The sequence below is a fragment of the Cheilinus undulatus genome, linkage group 14 (genome assembly GCF_018320785.1).
Source record: "Cheilinus undulatus linkage group 14, ASM1832078v1, whole genome shotgun sequence".
NCBI classification, from domain to species: Eukaryota; Metazoa; Chordata; class Actinopteri; order Labriformes; family Labridae; genus Cheilinus; species Cheilinus undulatus.
The window spans coordinates 26,075,115-26,098,394 of NC_054878.1; the positions used below are offsets into that span (position 1 = coordinate 26,075,115).

Genomic DNA, 23,280 nt, shown 5'->3' on the forward strand with positions numbered 1-23,280 from the left:
ATCTAATTTATGTAGGCATCAATGCATGAGTGTTGAAGAGCTTGCACAGCTGGCTGATCCGCTGTATGCATAACATGAATCCATTATCTCTCTCCTCATGGACTGCAATACAAAATCTGAAATAGCTGAAGGCTTTTTAAAGCTGCACAGCACTCAAAGGAGTTGTAATAATTTGAGGTTAGATTATGTGTTTTTTGCTTTATAAATACCTTTTTTTTAAACAATAAAATTTGCTGGTTCAAAACAGCAACGTAACAACATCTTGCAACACAACAAAAAAAAAAAAAGGAACAGAAAGATATTGCTGTTCTCTTTTTGTTAAAAAAATCAGTTCTTTTCATAAGACGTGAGCTTTTATTTATTAAAAAAAGATTTGTTATTTTAATATTAACTATACAACCTCACAATGAAAAAGCATTACTTATATTAGGAGTGTCCAAACTTCAGCCTATGGTCTATCTTAACTGGCCTGCTACAATTTCTGAGAATAAGATTAAATATGGCCTGCAATAGAACATGAAACTCATTTTCATCACTAGGTGGTGATGCTATGTTAATTCTGTAAACAAACATTTTGACAAGAAGAATTCATTAACATTAGGCCTGGGTGATATGGCCTACGGTAACGGTTTTACATCCTGGTGGTAAAGTGCAAAGAATATGACTTGGTTCTACTTAGAAATCATGTCTGTGTTCTATATTTATCCAATAGAGGGTGCTCAGACTCCTTTCATGCCACTTGCTCCATATTTAACTTACAGCAGAGTGAACTCTGAGCCCACAGCAGCTTGGCTGATCATCAAATTTGTTGAAGAGAACGGTTTGCCTTGACGGGTAGTTTATAACTAGTTTGTAAAACGAACAATAACTTCATGAGTGCCCTGTTTCAATTCAAACTGCTTCTCCATGAGTCATGACGTGCTTAGTTGTGTTGGTCAGGCTTATCTAGCTAGCTAGAAACTCTAGCCAAGTCAGTAAACACACAACGAACATAATGGTGAATTATCTCACAGTAATATTACGCTCACTCAGGCAGTTGCAAGCTGCCAGATAAGACACGAGATCAGCAGGGTGGGGATGTTTCTGGTCAGAGTTTGATTTATATTACCTTACCAGTTCAGAAATATAGAGGAGAGAAAAGGTGAATGCAGGTTTAGAGGACATGACAGGGAAGTAATTCAAATCATGTTTTACCAGTAACTTTTAGGACAGTGCTTATCCACTTACATATTACCTACAGATAATAATTAATTCATAATTTGTAAATACTCTCCGTGTCCACTTCATTGGACAGATCTGTGCAATGTTACAACAACAATATCTCTATGATGAACTCTACTTCCTCCTTCAGTTTATATTTTTGTAAGGTGTTTGAACCATATTCAAGGGATCCAATGCAGCTATTTGTTTAATTAATAAAAATATATAGAAGCAAAAATTTAATATGCTAACATATTGATATCAGAAATGTTGTATTCCTTAATATAGGCATTGGCATCGGACTCCAAAAATCATGTGAATATTGGGCGTACCAACGAATAAGTTAGAGTAGTTTTAGGCTGGACCAACAGACCTACAACAGCTAAAGCCTTTTCCTTTATTCTTCATCATTTTTTACACTTTAAGTCTGTTGTACAGACTGAAATTTGTTAATTTGTTCATCTTAAAACTTTAAATTGAGTGTTTAAAAGACAGAAGTTTTAAGTCTGAACAACATTTAAACATCGGTAGTGATGTCTGTATCAGCTAAAATTAATTTGTGAATATCAGCATGCCGGATATCAGCAGAAGTCATATATCATGCACCCTTAAAAATATTTCAATTCATGAAGCTCCGATGAAGGAAGACAAGAGGATTACAGCAAAAAATAGTAGCAGGAATCCCGCTCATCTCAAGGTAAGATTTACAAAGCATATGAGGGTAATCATCCCAAAGCACCAACACTTAAATAAAGTGCACGCAATTCATCGAGTTTCAATTTCAATTTCATAATCATGCAAACAAGATAATCATGAATAAATGATTACTGTGCCATGTGCCAGTTTACACTTGTATGTCATTAGTTATGTTTTTATGCCCATTTATATTAACTTATTACTTGTTTTTCAAAGTGTGAAGAATATTTAAGTTTGATAAATGCATGCAGTGCAGATGCTATATTACCAATTAGTTAAGTGTTGTATTATGAGTAGCATGTATTGTTAAATACCTTAGGTTAAATAATTTCAAAACTTGTAAAAGGTACTTATTTTTCACATTTGAAGGATAATACATGTAAAAAAGATGCTCTTCATCCAATTAGGTTTGTATGTTTTTTTGAACGCTGGAAATCCAGGACAGAATATTTCCATTACATTTAAACACTAACACCAGCTCTTTGTTCTCACAAACTTAGTGAGCAATAGGACTCAATGTCATCATCAACTGTACAAGACAGGATGAAGGTTATGCAACTTCCTGTTTAAAACTGCTGAGAATGACATGTTCCTAACGGTAAAAGACACTAAAATGACATCCTGGCATCTAAAGACAGGGATTGAAGGATGGCAGAAAAGATGACACAAGCCTGAATAACTTCTGTATTATTAGAACTGGAGTACCCGTATTTCTGATTTAATAAAAACCTAATGGGTTTAACCCAGTGACTCCCACAGCTGTGTCACACAGATCAAGCACAGTTTGTCAGGTTGTGTGGTTTAAATTTAACCCAAATAATGAGACCATTAAACACATTACAAAACAACTATTATCAGAAAAGCCCAAAACAGAACACTCGATGAGCTTTACAGTCGCTACTAAAGTTACATTTTTAGGGATGTATGACAGAGACTTCAATCATGAAAATAAGGGCCCATGTTGACAATTAAGTTTATTGCCCTCTTTTATGTAATGACTTATATAATTTGATGTTTCTGATGATGATAAATGAAATCATTGTTAAATTGTTTTTAAAATGTCGCTGGAACATGCCATACTACAAACTGCACAGAGCTGATCTTTCCCATTGATGGTATAAAGACTGATTTATACTTTGGAATCTATGCCGTAGAAAACACCATAAATTCACACAGCCCTGAAGTGCACCTCCTTACAAATGTAACCGCACATCAAAACAATACTGACTGCAAGCCCTGGTAGGTGATTGGTCTGCTGGATGACATCGGGTGACTGCCAGTATCTTGATGCTTCAGGCATATTGTGTAATTTTACACTATGTAGTGTGTACTTAGAGTGAGGTAAATGACTGCAGACAGTAATTTAACTCCTAAAATCTACCTGCATCTGATGTGCATCACCAATACGTCCCTCTCTGTGGCAGAACGAGTGCAAAAACATCCACCCTCAGCTGATTCAGTGGCCGTACTTCCATCACCTCTGATGTCCCCATCTTCTATCTTTGCTGCAGTTTGATTAGCTGCTACCCAGTATTTAGCAGCTCCAACATGATACTTTTGCCATGGTTTCCTGGCACCCAAGCAAGCAGGAAATGTGGCAGCAGGACTGAAAACTGACATAAAACTACCAGCGTTTCAGTGGAGTATTGAGCACCAATGCACATAAAGATCACGCTGGCATAAATTCAGCGCAGAAGTAGAAAGCAGAAGTATAAAGACACCCATAGTGCTAGCATTTTCTTTCACATTTGAACATGAAAACAAATCAGCTTGTCCAACACTGGACTTCTTCTGCCTGATATAAAAAAAAAAAAACCTTTTTTTCTGAGTCAGCAGCTAGGTAATTACTGAATTATTACTGAATTACTGAAAAATGTAACTTAAAAAGAACTAAATCCAACACACCCCCATACCATTTAATAGAGTTGAAATATATAAACAATCTTTTATTCAAATAACATCAAATTGAATGGATGGAGCTGATAAATTACATTTTGCTATTTAGCAGTTAGCTTCCTGGGGTGTATTTTAATGTTATTTTAAAAATAGCAATGTTCTGTGAGATACTAATGCAAGTCTTACCAGAGCCAACTGGTGGCTTCTCTGTTATTCTCTGGGGGTCCGTCTTCCTGTTTGGGTCGCTGTCGTTCTGGATGTCTGGACAGGAAATGATCGCCGGGTTCTGCTCATTCACATTCTTTTCTGATTGGTTCTGTTTGAGCTGTCTCCGCCTTTTCAGCCTGATGGTAAACCAAAGGAGACAGAAAAACTCACTTTATTTCATCTAGTAAAAATAAAGTCATTGTTCAGCTTAGGTTGGTTTCATCTCTTTAAGAGAATAAACTTGATATTTTTAACAGAGTTGTAGGTGACCCAGACAGTATACAGTAACACAATTATGTAATGTTTGACAGGAATGTACTCAGATCTGTACATTTTTTCCTAAGGGGATTTGTCTGCACACAAACTAAGCCACAAAGATTAAACACATGACAAAAAATGTGTAGAACAAATGCCAACTTAAACTGAGAGTACTGTATGTATTACCATCACAAGTCATCCAAACTTGAAATTTTCAAAAAGACAATTTATCCCAAATTGTTTTGTGAGAAATACTGACACCTGTGGAAAAAGAGAGCAGGGGTGCTTCTGGTATCTCTCAAACTAGTGGTGCTTATGGAAGGTAATACTTCAAAAAGCAGGGGTAATTTAAGACCAAGAAAAAGTGGTATGTTTTACATGGTCAAGGCACTCAGGGTTGTTTAAAAATATAAAATGCCTTAATGCACAGGCCTTAAGACATTTAATATTCCATTGTATTTGTTTCTAACCAACCAGTGTTTTTGGTGTTGTTTTTACTGATACCTGTTTTGATACCACAGCAACAAGAATATAAGAAGGAGCCATCAAATACTGGCTTATTTCTTGATTTTAACTGGCAAATTTCTGTACTTCTGCACATTGCTCTGTCTTCTGCTTGAGGCAGCTTTTGGTCAAAGTTATGATTGAATATCTAGGGCGTTAAAATAAATCAAAACTCAGTCAGGGCCACATTGTCAAAATACACATATCATAAGCAGTTCTGAATATTATTGCTGTTATTTATATTTGGCGGTGTGACTGTTCTGGGATTACCCTGCCCTTCCGTGAGCCTAATATCAAGCAGGAACAGCACATGTTCCTGCCTTTCCTGTGCCTACAAGGAAACCCTGAGGCAGGGAAGGAAGCAGCAAAAGCCCAGAGCAGAGCAAGCATCAATGACTTCAGAAAGGCACTGAATAAGTTAAAAGCAAATTAAGGAGGAGCTGGGGTGGAGGAGGGCTGCAAAAGCAGCATGCAGAGGGAAGCGCAAAGAGAAGCCTGGCTAAAGCAGTTTAAATATGGCAGCATGAGTGCGATTAGCCAATAGCGTGCTTAGAGAGAATCAGCTGGTCGTCAGCTGATTAGCGCTTGTGTGAGATCAGCTGATCTTAATTATATGGCAGCACTTGACTCCATGGCCTGCCTGAACTAAAGCTATAACTGCTTAAACACCTGATTTTTGCTTTCATCACAATATTAGTTCTTTACAATAAACACATCAAAAAAGCCTGAATTTATTACAATGGATAAGAAAAAATACTTTTTTGCAGTTTGTAGCATGTCTACATTTTACTTGATGTTGCACTATTTTCATTTAGTCACAATCTCTGTCCTCAAGCGAGCAAATATGAACTGTGCCATTTAAGATACTGTTAACTTCGAAATAATGTTTTTGATATCAAGATGTAATAGTTTGAAGACAATAGCTGATTCACAAGGTGTTAAAAGGCTGCACTTTCTAGCCCTGTGTTTTTGCCTGCTCTGCAAAATTTCTGACAATTACTTCATGCTTTAGCAACTTGTATCAAAAGATGTCTGCACCCACACAACTTCAGTCCATTCTAGTTGAATGTTTAGACTTACAAACCCTGCATTTAATTAAATGAACTATTATTATGAAACAAGAGAGGACAACTCAATGTTACAATCACATCCTCCATGAGCAACGACTGTCTGCAAGCATGTGGAGCAGCTGATAGCTTTTGGCCTATCTAACTCCAAAATTAATACTATTAATGTGAAAGTAATACAACAGACTTTATTTAGGCAATGCATTATTTGTCAAATCAGATCTCTTATCCCTGGAAAGTTTGCTGTGTGATCACAAATACGACTGCGCAATGACTACCTGTTCTCATCATCATTTTCTACTCTGCATGAGGCCGTCACTCTTTATGCAAGGACAGTTGCATAGGGAGGACAGTATTACCCAGAAACAGCTGCGTAATGGCTTAACCTTATCCTTGTTACTCCGGTCAGGCAAAATTCTGGACAGCCTTCAAAATTTTCCGTCATCCTTTGATAAATTCTGTCAATGAAGGAGAATTTTTGGTTAATGCAACCTCTGCTGTTCATATCATTATGAAGATATTAAAAAAGCACTGTCCATCACATTTTTTCTCACACAGCACTGGCAAACATAAAACTGACTTAAAGTTCCAAGTAATTAAATTATGACTATGAGGGTCAATTGCTAAATGCTTTAATTTAAGCATTTCATTAAGCTAATTAATTTGGAATATCTTCCCGTATTTTTGTTATAATGCTTCAATAAACTGCAGAGGAAAAATAAAGTGCTATCTCACACCCCCCAATTATCTGAATGATAGTTGGTTTTTCTGCAACTGGGGTCATATCAGGTGTGAAAGAGTGTGGCGTGGTAGCATGCAGTGGGTGCTCCACATGCACACACATTGTCACATGCACACTAACACACAAAGTGCTGCCCCACCCCCCTGGCTCCGCCAATCCTGGCTCACCTCTGTGACATCTCTATGCTGGTATAAAGGTGGAATCACTTGATCCTCCAATTACGCCTCTGTGGCATTCATATAGACGGTGAAATGTCACAGGGTTATAAATGTCACACACTGAACAACAGTATGAATTAACCAAGACACTATCATTATAAAACATGTGGTATCAAAAAGGATCTATTTTTTTACTTGTGTTAAATCTAAAGAGGAATCTAGAGGCATGTGAGCTTATTTTAATGCGTTTCAGAAAGCATTGAGTGGGACTGGCAGCACCAACTGCTCATTAATTCTCATTAATTCAATCAGCAGGAGATCCTTCATAGCCCACATCAACTCCCTCTTAAAAAGCTGTTCAATCTGCTCCATAACTAATGAGGTCAGAACCACAGATTTAAGTGAACAAATCCCTTTAGAGGGCTTGATTTTAGTGACTTTCACTTCATTATTAACCGTTTCCAAGCACTGGAGCCTTTTTTGCCATGTGTAACCCTTGAAAAAAGAAATGAGAAATAAAATACAACAAACCTGTTTATACTGGCATATCTAGTCCATTATAAATAACAATAAAATCCTATTATTGATGTTACACCAACTAGCTTGTCAGCTGTGAATTCAGGCCTGCTGATGTTATCACTATGAGCCTGAACTTTTTCGCTGTTTACTTTGCTGACTCTGCTGTGCTTTCTACCCCGACTGTCCTCTCCCTCTTTTTAATCATTAATAGCAGAGGGAGTGATGTAACAGTGTATCCATGCCCTGTTGGGGTTCATTAAAGGGGGGACGCTGCAGCGCAGAGGAACCACAGGTTAGTGGTGCACTTAAGGATAATGCTCACTCTGTTAGCCCTGCTGAAATCTAAAGTGTGGATATGAGTATGTTCAGAAAAGATAAGAGCAAATTGATTTATCATGAGCTCAGAGCAATAGAAGAAGAGTTGACCTGCACAGCTCTGGACTGAGTGGGGATAAAAGAAAAGTGAAAAGAGAAGCATTTTAAGTGTTCAAGTGCCTAAATGGACGAGGCTAGAGCAGGTCGATAAAGCTGCAGACAGACAGAGTTCAGGCCCTGCCCACTTAAACTGAGGCAGCACACATCTGGTAGTGAGCTCAGGAAAGCATGCACATTTTCTACAACACCATTTCCAACAAGGTGGAGGCTCTCACAAAGTCATTTTTTAGCCTTAGTCTTACTCTTTCTTCACCTCTATTCTTTATTTTGTCACCAGTGAATCCATGCTTTACTAGCACAATGACAGAGTCGACTAAACTTTACTCAACTCTAACATCTGTTTCTACTTACAAAACTTGGCTGCATTTCATCACAGAGTAAACTACATACCCTGCTTTAGAGAAAACAACATAGCACTTAGCCCTATATTGGACAAAAAGTGAGTTACAAATACAAAACAACTCATTTGTAGGAGGAAAACAGGTTAAGTCAGTATATTATGAATGCCAACACCAACAGTACAAATCAGATCAAATAATTCAAAGATTTAAACAAACTGAAGAATAAAGTTGAGGATCAAATATGGGAGAAAATCTCCACAAATATATTTTGAATATGGTTAAATAATGAACAAAAAACCTGATTATACAGGGATTCAGTTAAAAACTGGTTTGAAATTGCATGATCTATTTGACTAGTGGTTCTCTGAGCTCTTAAAACTTTTTAATGGATGCTAGGTTTGTTTCTCTGATAGCTGAAAGCAGAAAAACAATAATACCAAACATGCATGGATAGAAACCTGGCAACAGAGATTGTCCATGGTGAGATCTTTTCAAAGCATGGCTCAGTTTCATTAAGAGATAACAATAGTTCTAGTCATACCAGCTCTTGCATGTTAATATTAACTGAGGATATAAAAACACATCTCTCTAAACAGGCTGGGCCTTAGCTCCAGGAATGTAGGTGCTGCTTCCAAACCAAGCAAATGTGGCAAAGCATCACAAAAATTAAATATCAATTGTTTTAATAGTCTTAGCTCTTCTCGGGTAAACTGAGAAAGACAACCAAATAAATAGTGTACTAATATTATTTCATTTCATCAAAGTTGAATGATGGCAGACTATTGCTACAGCCAGCCCTCAGGGCATGGAAAGCTTGCCTGAAACATCATTTTCCAACCAGCAAAACCTTTTTCAGCAGCTTATGATCAGTCCCTTTCTTTCCAATGTTCTTTAAGCTGTGTTCACCCAAGGAGCAGGGTGGAATCTGTTTTTTAACACAATTAAACCTTCCCTAAATTTTCCTGTGGCATGTGGTATGATTAAAAATCATATCTACCAAGCATATTGTGAGGGTGTTTCCTTCTTGAAAATACCTCCAAAACACAATGAGTAAACTTAGCACAGCCTTTCCCAAACTTTACTCTGCCGTGACGCAATTTGAAACTCTACTGGGGCCCAACAAAACCCTTCCATGACCCTAATAAGAGACCTGATTTATTGACCTCCATATCTTATTTCATAAACAGAGAATTTAAATGTGAATGTGTAGTTTTCAGAGACAATAACTTTTCCAGGAAATGCTTTGCAGAGTCACAAAGTACAATTAATGAGCCACCCCTGTTTGTATATTTATGATCAGGCATCTGCAAAGTCGCCTTTATTTCCTTTTCAAACCTTCATCCCTTTGAATGACTTTGTGACTCCAAAAACTCTTACCTAGATGCACTTACAGTACCGTGAAGAACTTTTAGGCATGTTTGATCCAAGGACTGAGGCTGAAGTAAGGCTTAATGCTCATTTCTGCTCTATGTATGTATGAAAATAGATCAGTGCATTTACTTAACAACTGTCATTGCCCTCATGCTCATGTGTGTCTGTTATGGTGGGCATTGAAAACCTTAACACTAGAGGTTGTTGTCTTTTACGGAGCTACACAACTAATTAGATGCTGCTCAGTTTGTTCCAGACTGATGAATGACTGGTCCGTCCTCTACTCAGCTATTCTCTTAGAGTTGTCTATCTTTGAGCCCAAGTCCAACGTCATTGTTATGTTCACATTTTTCAAACAACTCGCTCAATATTCTTTGATAACTCATAAGAAAAATCATTGACGTTTCTTCAAAGGATTACAATCACGAAATGAACACAGAGTACACATAGAAAGGTCCTTCTATATCCGCATGTGTTTCAAATGTAGAGCATAAATGAGCCTTTACTTGTGGCAAGTAAAGCACATGAGAGCACCATGGAGCAGGAAGGAGGATTGACACAACCCCTGGTTGCACTCTGGATATCCTTGCTTATTACCAGGGGCTTGAAAAAATATTTGTTGAAAAAAATAAAAAGTCCACACCTTTAAGTTGGAGTACGGGGTGGATTTAGTCAGTATGGCCTACGGTACTCTCCTGGGTGGGAAGGGTTGTCACGAGCCTCTACAGGGTTTTAGGCCTGATTTGAGGCAAGATCTTCCTCCCCTGACGATCGTGGGCATATCCCAAGTGGAGGCTCATCGCAAACAGTTATTTGTCTGAATGATCCTCAAGTGTGTGTTGTCAACACGATTGTTTTACACTCCACATTGCATTTTAACCTCCCAGACCCCAAATCTTAAGTATCAAACGTTTGACAGTTGCGATTCTGGGTCGTAGAGCCTCCTACGGAGTACCCAGCACAACCAATGAGAGCGAGCAGAGCAGGCAGCATCATCAGCCATACTTTCACCATGTAAACACAGCTGTAGCTTTATTCTAGCCAGGATTTCATCCTCCTTCTTTTCCTTGTTTAATTTCTATAGCTACAACTGTAACACAGCTAATTGTAGAGTGACAGTAAAGGGGAACGACATACTTCCATGTTTGTTTTTTCTTCTGAAGTCACGTGATCACACAAGGTCGCAGACAGGTCGGCAGGCGTGTGGTCTTAGAGGACTCACAGTCTGGCTGAGTGGTCTGGTGTGTGCTTTCCGAGGATTAAAGATGAAAAATCCTTTGAAATTGTCCTTATGTCTGTGGTCTCCTACGTCTTTAAAATTGCATAAGATTTGAAAATTGTCTAGTGTGTTATCTAGCATTTATCACAGGGGCGCTAGAGGTGATCATAGCTGAAATGATGTTTAAAAACTTCACTTGTGGACTCAGCTTCATCAGAACAGATGATCAAATGGAGCTTTGTTTCTTTTTTCCTCTACCTCTGTGTGCACTGGCACATACAGTACGTGCTTTCTTTTCCTCCCTTTCTAAGTTGTCACTTGCAAGCTAATCAAAAACTAAGTTCAGAGATGATCTGATAACGTAAGGTAATGGTTCTTGTACTTTGAATCAGGTAAGGTAGACGTAAGTATTTATTACCTGATGCTTGATCACAATGTCCGACTACAGCTCAATTTTTTTAACAAGTGAGATTTTACCACTTCAGTCTCCAAAAGTGATAAGGAATACCATCTATTCTCTAGCCCTGACAAGAAGAGAGGAGATGCTTTCAGGAAGAGAGGTACTTTAAGTCAAGATGAGCAACAGCAGGGAAATGTTGAGTGTTTCAAAGCTTTTTCTCCCCCGCTGAAGAGCATCCAACATTAACACCTTTGATACGTCAGCTTATGTGTGTTGCTGTAGCAACCCCCCCACATCCATGCATTTGAGATCAAGTAAATCTGCAGTTTTTCAGGTGGTCTGCGGGTCACCAGTCAGTCTGAACGTCTTTACTTTTAAACACAGGACATTGATCAAGACTCAATAAGAAAACAGGAATCAATAATATGCTATCAATTCCCATCCTTCTGTTGCATAAATATTACCAGCTGTCAGCACTAATCCACCATTCTCTATGGATTTTTCTTTTCTTGTGCAAAACTGATGAAACTCAAGAAACAGACTTTTTAAGGTCATGACTCATATTCTCAATCTTTATCTCAAATCTTAAAGAGACAAAGAGGTCAAGTGGGCTTAAACATTCTTTATACATTATACATTATATCTTTATACAAAATTCTTTATACATTTTTAATCCGTTCATTATGTCAAGTGCAGAACTGCCAACAATGTATAGTATATCAGTCCTGCTTGACTTTTACTGGTATGTAATGGTGAACAGCATCAAAATAAATCAACATCATAAATGTTTTTCTTTCTCTTACACTCATTTTGCACAAACAAAGCATCAACTTCAGCATGAGGTTACTGATCACCGGGCACCAAGATGAAAATTTAGTTAAAAAAACAAACAAACAAACAAACAAAGTAAACAAATCTGAGTCTCATCAAATCATCAGACATTTTTACACTTTGATTCACAGTCTCCCACATATCTTCTGGCAAACACCGGCCAGGACGATGTGTCAGTTTTCTCAGCAGCCATATAAAGCTGTGACTGCTGGTAAAATCACCATGGCAACAGTAACTTGGTGTACAGTGTGTGTTCTGTCAGCCTATATCAGGGGTGTCCAAACAATGGCCAAGGGGCCAAGTGCAGCCCTTGGTCCATTTGTGATTGGCCCAGGTTAGAACATGAACCTTGTGTCTGACTGTATTTTACGAAGTTAGACAGGGCAGTGCTATTATTCTGCAAAGAGTTTGACGAGTGAAATTTAATTGTATTTTCTGTGACTAAACTGAGACAATACTGTAAAATTCTTGCTAAATGGTAAACATATTAGCAACTAAAAAGCTACCCCTATCCTGATTTATAACACCCTTAAGGATTAGGGCAGCAAATAGCAGTACAAACAGTGCTCCAGGGCAGAGCCTGTGGTAGCCAGGGCCCTCAAATTTTTTTTTACCTTCCAAAAATCACTAGAATGGTTGACTATTTACTTTGTGAGCCATTATGTAGCTATTCGAGCATACCCAGACACTTAAAATATCTTAACTTACATCGCATTAATTTTTATTAACTTTTATTTCCTCAAGCTGAGGTACATGAAAATGGCCCCACCAGTGGAAAAGTCTGAACAACCCTGACCTATTTTCTCTCAACAGCCTTTTTCAAAATGTATTTCTGCAACAGTGCTGCAGCGAGGCACAACCATCATGACACTTCAAGGCATTTACAGTGATTCTGCAATGGCCTAATATTGTGCCCTTTTTTTTTTTTTTTTTAATTTATATTGTGTTACGGTGTTGTAGAAGCATGAGAGCACAACAGCACCACAAATGGACCTTTTGACTGACTTTTGGGTTGCCCGATCCAAACCAAGCCTCGCTCAATTGCTTTTCCATCACTAGTTTGGCTGTGCTGGGCTACGCCAAGCCACCAAGACATGTTTGAGTAGCAACGGCTGTATCAAACAATGGCCAACTCTTGAAAAAAACAATGCTTACAGAAGCACAGCCATTTACCGCCATTGACTCAACACGGCATGTCATCAGCTCTTGAAATGCCCTCAAACGGGTAGCTTGGGTAGTGGAAAAGCAAACCCCCATCCACGCTGGGCTGCTCTGCTGAGTCACACCAAGTAGAGCCAAGCTGCTCAATGTAATGGAAAAGCCCCAACACAGAGCACTGTGCTCCCCTGCTAGCTTTGCCAATACTGTCTAGCCTCTGTAAGGCCTCTTTTACTGCATCTAAAGTTGGCACAGAGGAGGCATCACTTTCTCCCCTCTTAATGACTCTGTGACATTCATATTGAAGGTGAAACATCACAGGAATATAAATATTACACCTTGAATTGGTAGTGTGAATAACGTCATGAGCAGATAGTCATGCAACACAAATTTGGAAGTTGTGCTGACTCTCAGTCTGATAGTACGTCGTTTATCAGGCAGTGTACTGTACAAGGGGGGACTTGACTGCCAAGCACAGCCTGACCAGCTGCTCCCAACTGGTCAGATGGATTTCTGGCAGTCGTACAGACTGAAAACAGCAGGAGTACCTTTTTTTATGTTCCCTTCCCCAACTAATATCAAGGAAATAAATGAGCACAGAATGGGCCTACCTGTGGACCTCCAGCTGACACAAAATATTTGTTATTATCCAGCTGCTAGTTGTGTTTGCTCACAATGCTGTTTACATGTGTGTATGAGAGAGAGACTGCAAGAGTTTTACAGTGTTTGTAGCTATTTGAAGTATGAAAATGAGACAACAGATATGACTTTAACCTCTGCCTGTGAAATTTTTCAAAGGTAACTTCATCTGCATTTTCCAACTGCTCTCATAGAGTGTGAGCATTGAGGTTGTGGCCGGCCATCGGACTGTACCGGGTGAGCACAAAAGTGATGGTTGTATGTCCTGAACAATTCAGTCGCAGAGTCTGAGCTGACATTCATCCCCTACTGTTATAGAGTTGTCTTGAAATCCCCCAGTGGGATTGGCTAAACCCATATGGCATTTCTTCAGCAATGCCATGAGTCTTTTGCTGGCTTCAGACTTCTAACTTTTGCAGAGCCTGATCAGTGTAAATATTCTTTCAGTGTTTAAGTATTATTTACAGTAGCAGATGTGCATTCAATGCATTTAGAGTTTCAGTAATCTTGGAACAAACTTATTGGTAAATGTTGCTCTATTTTTCAAAATGTTTTTTTTTCCTCAGGAAAGCCACTGACCATTTGTTGACCCTTAAAAATATTAAACAAGCACCTTTCACTCAAACATAGGTGAATCTTAACATACGCATTTAAATGTATTACCATCAGAAACATTAAATGACTCAATATTTGCTCTTATTTTGTTTGTTATGGAGTATTTTTGTCTTTCCATAAAAAATAACAAAGCCTATATTGGGTTAATACCCGTTATTGCCACAGCACTGCACATATGTGCTCCATGTTGGCCTTTGCTTTATTTGTCAGGAAGCGGGGCAGCATATGGTGCAGCTAGCAGGAGAGCTGCATGCTGAAAGATAAGGCTTGTTTTCCTTCCTGATTGTTCACTCTCTTTCCATACAGCCATAATATAAGTACTGGTCTTTACAGTAATAGAAGGCTGCAAAAAGCATTAATCTAACACCTTTTTGCTGTTTTTTTTTCCCTTCCTGCTCACTTTCTCCCACATATTTGCCAGAAAACACCACCTCTATCTCGGCTGCCAGCCTGAATCCCATTAAGATTTAATGTACTGCCAGGGTAATATTTTCTCTCATAATGTGACATTTCCAACATAAGCCAATCTAATTATTAAAACAAGACAAATTGCAGGTTTGCACTGCGCTGTCAGGAGAGCCTGGACAAGTAACCTGAGACATAATAAGAAACAATAAAGCTCATTAGGCTGCACTGCATTACCTCATGGCATTGATCACAACACTGCACACAACAACTCCAGTTTGTCAGGTTTTAAGTTTACCTGGGGGTTTTACACATCATAAAAGACATTAGTTCATGTTTATGACCTTAAACTATGCAAATACACTGTGTAAATACATCATGTTTCAGACAATTTTATGATGTTTTGTAGTCACACAGAGAAGGGAAAATATACAGGATAATACATTCTGAACTTAAAACCTTCTTCATGATGACTTGTTACTTGTACTGCATATATATTTGTTACAGAAAACATCAGAGAGAAAGCAGATCTCTGCTTGTCCTGCAGATTGCTCCTTAGTTGATGCAGCATAACTGTGACAAACTTTTTTCCACACATTTCCTGTTATCATGTTGCACAAAGCTGCCAAATCCAATCAGACACAGCATGATTGCTGTCAGTCAATTCCTTGCAGGAACTCTGACGCACGAGTGGGATTATGTGCAGCCGAAGCGGCTGGGTGCAGCTCAGGCATGAGTGACTTCATGGTGCTGATGCATACAAGAATAAGTAATAACCTAATGCACCTTGACGGCAGAATGTCAAGCTGCAAATGAGCATTCGACACAATGGAAAAACCACGGTGCTCAGAAGCAAAGCTCTGAGAAGAGCTTAATTATTTAAGATTCCAGACTTTACATGGTGATATACTTTAATGAATGGAATAAATATCACAGTGGCTAAGGAACCAACCTCTTCAAAAAATTTGTGATAACACCTCTATAAATCTGACTAACAGATGCTCATCAGCTGTTTAGCTCAGGGTAACAGAACATCTGGTCAGACCAGAACTGTCCATTCAACATCCTGCAAAAGTCAGCTGGGTGAAACCTGCCTCTGAAATAGTTATGTAACACTAATGTAGAAAAAAATTTGGTCACGCCCTGACCAAAAACAACTACAACTCCAAAACAGACAATTTCTGTGTAAATATCAATAATCCCACAAGTTGACTGTTGCTGCCAATCATCTGCACTAGCACATCTAATGTGTGTTAATAAAGCAATAAAGTTTTTTTTGACAGTTTGACTTGTTCTTCATTTTATAAGTTTCCTAGCAAGCTTTTTTTTCAAGAATAGAGGATGTCTTATTTTTTCAGAAAATAGCATAAGCTGAAGTTGACATCAGAACTCCTGTATGGTGACAACTTTAATTAAAAAAAAGTGACATTTTTTAAATACACAATCAGAGTGTCTCTTACCTTGCAAAATATCCCGGCTTTCTGTCTCTCTTTTCCATCAGGCCAATCTCCTAATTCTGCATGCAGTCAGGCGCATCCATACAAACAGCCACCCTTTTTTTAAACACCCACCCACCCAATGTTTCAAATCCAGCAGACACAACTTTGGTGAAGACCACCTCTCACGCTCTGCATCCACAGATTTCTCTTGTCCTGCAGAGGAAATAAAAAAAAAGTGAGGGAGATTAGTCTGCCTCCTCACTCAGCAACACTCACTCTAATGTAAAATCCCAATAACTGATGCAGAAGCCTAAGTGGATGGCGATGAAAGCATCCTATAATAAGCATGTCAGGCCACTCAGCTGACAATGGCTGAATGCACCACTATGCCTTAGGGATAGACACATCTGCTGCAGTTATTGTAGCTACAGTTAACATGTTTTATATTATATAATTCAGAAACAGTGGCTCTATTATTAGCCGCATCGTTTTGTAATTTAATTGATGTAAACACTCAGACCACCACGGCGACAGTATCAGCTAGCTATAATGTTACAGGATTAAGCAAAAACGAAACTAAGGTTGAGTCGCATCTCATATTATGAAGAAATAAATCAGGGCTACCTATAAGTATCCACGTGTAGCTTGAACATGTCGCATAACAGGAAGAAGGCTAACCTTAGAGGAAAGACTAATTTACCAGAAGCCTCGCTACCCCACCTAGCTACATTCTTCAGAAGCAGCTTTGCTCAGTGTGATTTCTTCCATAAACCGGACCAGTCATCAGCTTCTTCTTGAGGTGCAGCACTAACAAAAAGCAGACACCCGTTTCTTCTTGAGAACAATCCACCAGTGCTCACGCCAGGTTAGGCAAACACAGACACGGCGAACAAGGTCCAGCCTCCCACTTGGCTTTACAGCTGATGCTAACCACGCTAGCTAGCCACTTTGTTTACAGGACAATAGCAACCTGGTGGAGATGTTACAGGATATAAATCTGTCCAGGCGCGAGCCCGTCCTTTTGGAGATAAGCTTTCTTGTTACGCATTATTTCCTGAAGCTGGCTCAAAACACCGGCATGCAACGACGCGTTTGAACCGTCTATATGATATCAAATCAGGTAGCTGAAATTGTCCACATACCTTGCGTGCATCCTCAAGCAGCTAATGTTAAGCATAAAATGAAACCTCTCTTCACAACGCCCCCTGGTGTTAGACTGGGAAAACAAAAATGATCTCACTGCCTGCTCGCCGCTACTAGCAGCTTACTTCCCCATAGTGGGAACACTGTCTTGAGTAAACTATGTGAGCTAGTTTAAGGATCTGAAAAATCAGTAATCCGGAACATGCTACGCACACTACATAATAATAAATAAAATCATAGTATGTATTTGAGAAACAGCATTTCAAATTTGCTTATCACTCCCTGGTGGTCTAGTGGTTAGGATTCGGCGCTCTCACCGCCGCGGCCCGGGTTCGATTCCCGGTCAGGGAACACTTTTGCAGCTTCTACCCCTCCATAAAGTTTATAAGAGAGTAAAAGGAAGGTTCAAGGTGCCGGTGAAGAAATGTTAGTGTGCCCGCAAAACCGTGCAGGTTGTTTAAGTAACTTTCTTTGGGTGCAAGCTTTTTTCTTGACCCACAGATTTCCAGACTTAGTAATTTCTACTTTTATTTCATGTATCGCTGCTAGTGTTTAGTTAAGTTTTTGAGAAATCAAATCAATCAACCAATCAACTAGACAAATTTTGACAAATAATGTCTGGTTTCGCTACATTGTAAATCAAATGATGTTTGCTAAAGTATGGGATTACACTATACACAGCAAGGCCACCCATAAGGGGGGATAAAGGGGAGAGCCCACTAGGGCTCAGCTAGATCAGGGGTCCATAGAGCTCAGCAAAATGATGTTCCATTTTAAAATTAAGCTGTGATAACCATGTTTTATTTTCAACCTAAATAACAATCTCTCAAAGCAAAAAAGAGGATTTTTTTTCCTTTATGCTGTAGTACAATAAAGCCTTTTAGAAAAAATTTAAAACCAAATTACCTTTTACAGGTAATGATAAAAATGTGGATGGGCACACTGAACTAAACCATTAAAAAAAAAATGATGACAGAAGCAGCAATAAAGCACTCGTGTGTTAAAAGTGGCAAAAAGGGAGGAAAAGTGATGTTTAAAGTGGCAGAGAAGAGACAAAAATTGAATAAAAGAGTCAAGAAAGGAAGACATATAAGTAACAAGTGGCAAAAACAATTTATGAATATGGGTAAAAGTGGCAAAAAGAGGATTAAGGTGGCAAAAAAGTGGTTACAATTTTCCAGACGTGTCAAAAAATGCACTCATGAGTTAAAATTTACAAAAAAAAAGTGAATATGTGTTGAAAGTTACTTAAAGAGGTAAGAAGTGGCTAATATGAGTTAAAATTTGCAAAAAAATAGTGAATATGTGTTGAAAGCTGCTAAAAGAGTTAAGAAGTGGCTAATATGGGTTAAAATTTACCAAAAAAAAAAAAAAAAAAAGGCAAATTGGTTGAAAGATGCACGTTTTGAAAATTAGTTAAAAGTAGCAGAAATAGCAAAAAAAGGTGTTTAAAAGTGGCTTAATTAGACAATTTTACCATTAGACCCAATAATAGGGTAACACACTTTCGAACTCCAAAAATGAGGGAACTGTTAGCCAGCCTGCTAGCACCAATGCTACTGGCTTGATCAAACATTCAACATTCATGCATTGACACTGTAAATTAAACACAACTGGGGTAGGCCCAATCACTGTTTTTTTTTTTGTTTTTTTTTTCAGGGGTCCAGTCAATTCTGTTTGCATGGCCTGTACATAGTCAGGAGTTTCTGATCAGAATGGCATAGTCAGTTACCAATCAGATGTAAGATATGATCAGATTTATCAGTCTGATATGAAATACAGCCAGATTGTCTGTCAGGTTTATGTACTGTATACTGTGGAGAGGTTAGAAGGCATAATTAGCTACAAGAGTTTAGCTTACATAGGATGGTAGAGTGCAGGCATAGCCTGTGGAGCACACCACAGATCTTCACTCTATGATTTTACAGTTGCTGAGATTGGCCAAAAAATCCATGTGGGATCCAGATTGCTCCAGATAGCTGCTTTTAATGACATACCAAATGATGTTAAAAACAAGACTAATGTTGGTTTTTACAACACAATGACAAACAAAGCAAGTCTGACAAGAAACTGAGAAAGTAACAGTCAAAGATGGATATAAAATGGGCTTTCTGTTTTGCTGCAAATGTGAAAATAGCATGTATGGGATGAGACAAAACACATGCTCTGTTCTCTCCAAAGCAGACAGTCATGGCCAGAAATCAAGTTGGAGCAGGATTAAGAAGTCAGTCCTGCTTGAAGCTGTAATGTACATTTTATGATATACACCTGACAGATTTAGAATTATTGGGGCCATTTCTATTTTAAAGAGGGTCACATTTATTCATAAAAATGGCTTACATTTTGGACCTTTTGCCATGACAGGGTTCTTTTAAACCCTCCAAACCCCCTTGTATACAGGCTTGTACTTTCTTTACTTGCATTATCTCTGGCATATAAACTTAACACTGCAGTCTCATAAGTTCTGGAGTTGCTTTCACTGTGCCCTCTAGGTGGCGACAGCTCTCAACAAATGTTCTCAGAAACGAGGGTCTAATAACTGTAGCAGTCATGTTCTATTAGGTATGCTGAGAATATCAAATGAAAGAGTGTTCTGAACTACAAAATACAGAATAAAAATAAAACTTAGTTTTTCTCTTGCATTTATACGAAAGGGTTGACAATGTGAAAACATCTGCTAGATAAGTAAAGATTTATACTTTTATTTACAGAATTTTTTGACTGAGGTGACCAAAGTGAGAGAGTTACCACAATGCGTCTTTAAAGTTTAGTCTGTATATTTTCAAAAATTAAACCTAACATAGATTTAGATGTAATGCAGTTTTCCATCACTCCCTCCATCAGCGCTTATAGGTCTATTTGAAGTGAACCTGTCTGAGATAGAGAGCTTGGAAACAGATAATGTGTGTTTGTGGAACTCGGGTCTCAGAGAGCCCTCCTAGGTGGGGATAGACTGAGACCCCGGCTGCAGGCCCTCTGATTGGATGAGGTAGAAGTTAACCAGTTCCTGGCTGGCTATGTATCTTGGCAGTTATTTTGACAGGCGCTATCATTGTGAGAGAGGAGATAAGTTGTCTTAGGGATCGCCATGGCGCCGGTATGTCCCTCCTCCGTCCTGTTCAGACTCTCTTCAACCTCTCTCCAACCCCTCCTCCTCCTCCTTCTCTCTTGAGCCTGGTTGGAGCAAAGGATTGTGGGGGACTGTCTGGTTGGGAGCAGGATTTGTGTTGGCAGGGACCGCTGGATCTGGGTATCATCGACTGCCTTCAGTACCATCAAAACCTTCATGTGACCAAGTAATGGGACAGCCTCATCCCACATCGTAACTGTCGCTTCTTCGTGTCTGTGCTTCTGATGCTTTAAGTTATCCTTGATTTTTTCAAAATTTTCCTCCTTGGAGGAAGAGACAGTTTTGGAATCACAAAGAAAGAAAAGTGTATAACATAAAAGAATACAAAAAAACCCCCCAAACAGTTGGCAGAACTTTGAAGCACTAAAGGATGAGTGACAATAAACTTTTGGCTCTTTACTGAGTAATGTTTTCAAGATGTGACTCTCAGACGGGGCTATAATAACTGCTTTAGTCCAGGACACATATGTTGTCCCGTCTCTTCCTGTAATATACTGTACATATGAAGACTCATTTCTCTGAAATTAGAATTTTTATAGCACTGTCCAGTCTTACCACACAAACATCTTGTGAGCATTAGTGTCTGTTTTTATGGTAATATAAGGCTACAAACGGGTATTTTTGTTTGCTTAAAACACACACACACTGAGGAATTTATGTTGTGGAGAGAAAAAGGAAGAATACACAGCACCATGTGTATCTTCCTTTGATAAACAAAGCTTTAATCTTCATTTGCCTTTTATTTTTACATTTCTATTGTGTCTAGTGTAAAATTTCAACACTCAGATTAGAAAAAGCATCAACTCCAACACCTTCTTGTTTCATTCACATCCTTGTTTTGTTAAGTCTGTGAAAGCAAAGATAAAATCTCCTGTATATCTTCAAATTTTAGCTGTCACAAAGGTCTGACCTGGCACAGGCCTTGAGGAGATTTAAAATCATTTTGCCCGGACGTCATAGACTCTGAGCTTAGACTACAATCACTGATAACTTCAAGTACACCGTGGCAGTGAGAAGCTTCAAAACCTAAACAGTGGAAAAGGATATGTCACACAAATGATAATTGATAAGAAGCGTCAGAGTCATAATTCATTATAATGAGAGAAACCTGTGAAAAAAATCTATTGATATTTTAGAGTCTTTATCGGTGTGTTTATGTGAAGATGTTAGAAATGTGACGGATAGTTGGGCAATAAACCAATTAAGACAAGAAATATTTGGGGTGAGTTGGTTTTACAATAAATCAGGATAGACGGTTCCACTTACTACAACCTTAACAGTCAACAACATTGATAGATTTACAAGCTTAGCCATTAGGGCTCACAAAAGAAGGCCTATAGTGTGGTTGAATAGTAGTTTTCTTTTTTTTGAAAACTACCAAAACAAAAAACGCAATTATTGAGTCAGTGAGTGGTCATAAGATGCTTTCCAAAAACACAAAGAAAAACTTCAAGTGAACTAAAATGATATATCTTCTACTTCCTTTATTATTATATAAAACATATTTTGATATAGGTATATAGATATAGATATAGATATTTATAAAGCATGTTTTTTTAAGGCTGTTGTGTTCTTTTGCATTGTTCTTATGCTATTGTTGGAAAAGTGAGACGCCACAACATTATATGCTTAAATGTCTGGATAGTGGGGGTTCCCAGTCTCTGTCATTTTGGGCCGTAATGTTTGGGAGCCTCTGGGCTATTGGGGCAGAAGGACTTTTTAAAAAAATTAAAATTTGGCTTTCAGACTTCAAACTGCAATAATTGCCTCTAATGATAACATTTATAATCATAGCACTTTTATACATTTATAAAAGTTAGGGGAAATGATAAAAAACAAACAAATGCACAAATAGACAATTAATTTAACATATAGGCCTCAGTGAAAGCAAACAGGTAAATAAAACTAAAACACCAATAAAGCCCACATTAATACCACATGCTGAAAAATTACAACAAACCCAACAGTTGTGTCAAAGCCAGCTGATAAAAGTAAGTTTTCAGAAAAAAATTGAGTTGAGCCATGATGAAGACCCACTTACTACTTCCTTGGTGGTCTGTCAGAGTCCAGAGTGAATTAAAGACCACCTTGTAGGCTACCATAAGGCTAATGACCCCTCAACAAACACACACATACACTTGCATTAGTCAGACGGCAAAAATGGGAATGAAAGTGATGGAGACAAGGCTTGAAACGGCTCCATACTGTATCCCATCCAGTGCCACTACACCCACTGTCAATCTGCCAAGTCAGCTGAAGCACTGCAGCCATGACCTTAGACCCGGGAACTGAACAACAGGGGAAAGGTTATCATTGACGGGGTTTCATTCTTTAAGCTAAATGTTCAGACAGCGCAGGAGCCGCACCTCGAGGAATGAGCAGACGGGTGTAGGAAACCTGAAGGAAAGATGGACATAAGCTCTAAATCAACCTCTGTCATCGGTGTTTCTGATCCCATGACCGTGGTAGGGGAGCAAACAGTGCACGCTTGTTTACCCGGCTTATCAGTGATGTTGTAACAAGCAGAAGAACACAGACTGACCTTAATGCACACATGCATGCAAAAAGAACTCACAAAAAATACATTTAATGGAAACTTTTTCTGACTTTTACAGAGTTCACACAAACAGAAAGGTCTATATTCCAACACTTAAAGGAAAGCATGATAACAAGCACAGATTATGAGCTATTAGCTAACATCACTAATAAATCTCCCTCAGCAACTCCTTAACTCTCCTCTGATCTCATCTGCCATAAAAAAGAGGCTTGTCCTGTGCAGTAACCATCATTTTCAGAGGAGTTTCTCCTCTGCTTGCAGGTAAAACTCTGAACCCCTGCATACACTGGCCAATAAATAACAGCTATAAATACCTATATGAATTATGACTGTGCCTGCTCATTTATGAT

General features: G+C 38.6%; 1 protein-coding gene and 1 non-coding gene across 7 annotated transcripts in view; one reads left to right on the forward strand and one right to left on the reverse strand.

The window, feature by feature from the left end:
- Positions 1-17,339, reverse strand: part of LOC121521535 (nuclear receptor coactivator 7) — a 31,175-nt gene extending 13,836 nt beyond the window's left edge. Inside the window, exons 1-3 of one of the 6 annotated variants that reach the window (XM_041805609.1) lie at positions 17,243-17,339; positions 16,122-16,313; positions 3,979-4,136 (exon numbers count right to left, since the gene is read on the reverse strand). In XM_041805609.1, coding sequence (XP_041661543.1) covers positions 3,979-4,136; positions 16,122-16,159 — 196 coding nt within the window. In that variant the 5' untranslated portion in view covers positions 16,160-16,313; positions 17,243-17,339. Of the gene's footprint in view, positions 1-3,978; positions 4,137-16,121; positions 16,314-16,724; positions 17,196-17,242 lie in introns of those variants that run through there. The other 5 variants (XM_041805610.1, XM_041805608.1, XM_041805606.1 and 2 more) reach the window with 5 other exon arrangements.
- A 183-nt stretch (positions 17,340-17,522) lies between these two features.
- trnae-cuc lies at positions 17,523-17,594 on the forward strand. Its single transcript has one exon. It is a non-coding gene; the product is annotated as a tRNA-Glu (tRNA).
- Positions 17,595-23,280: the final 5,686 nt, after the last annotated feature.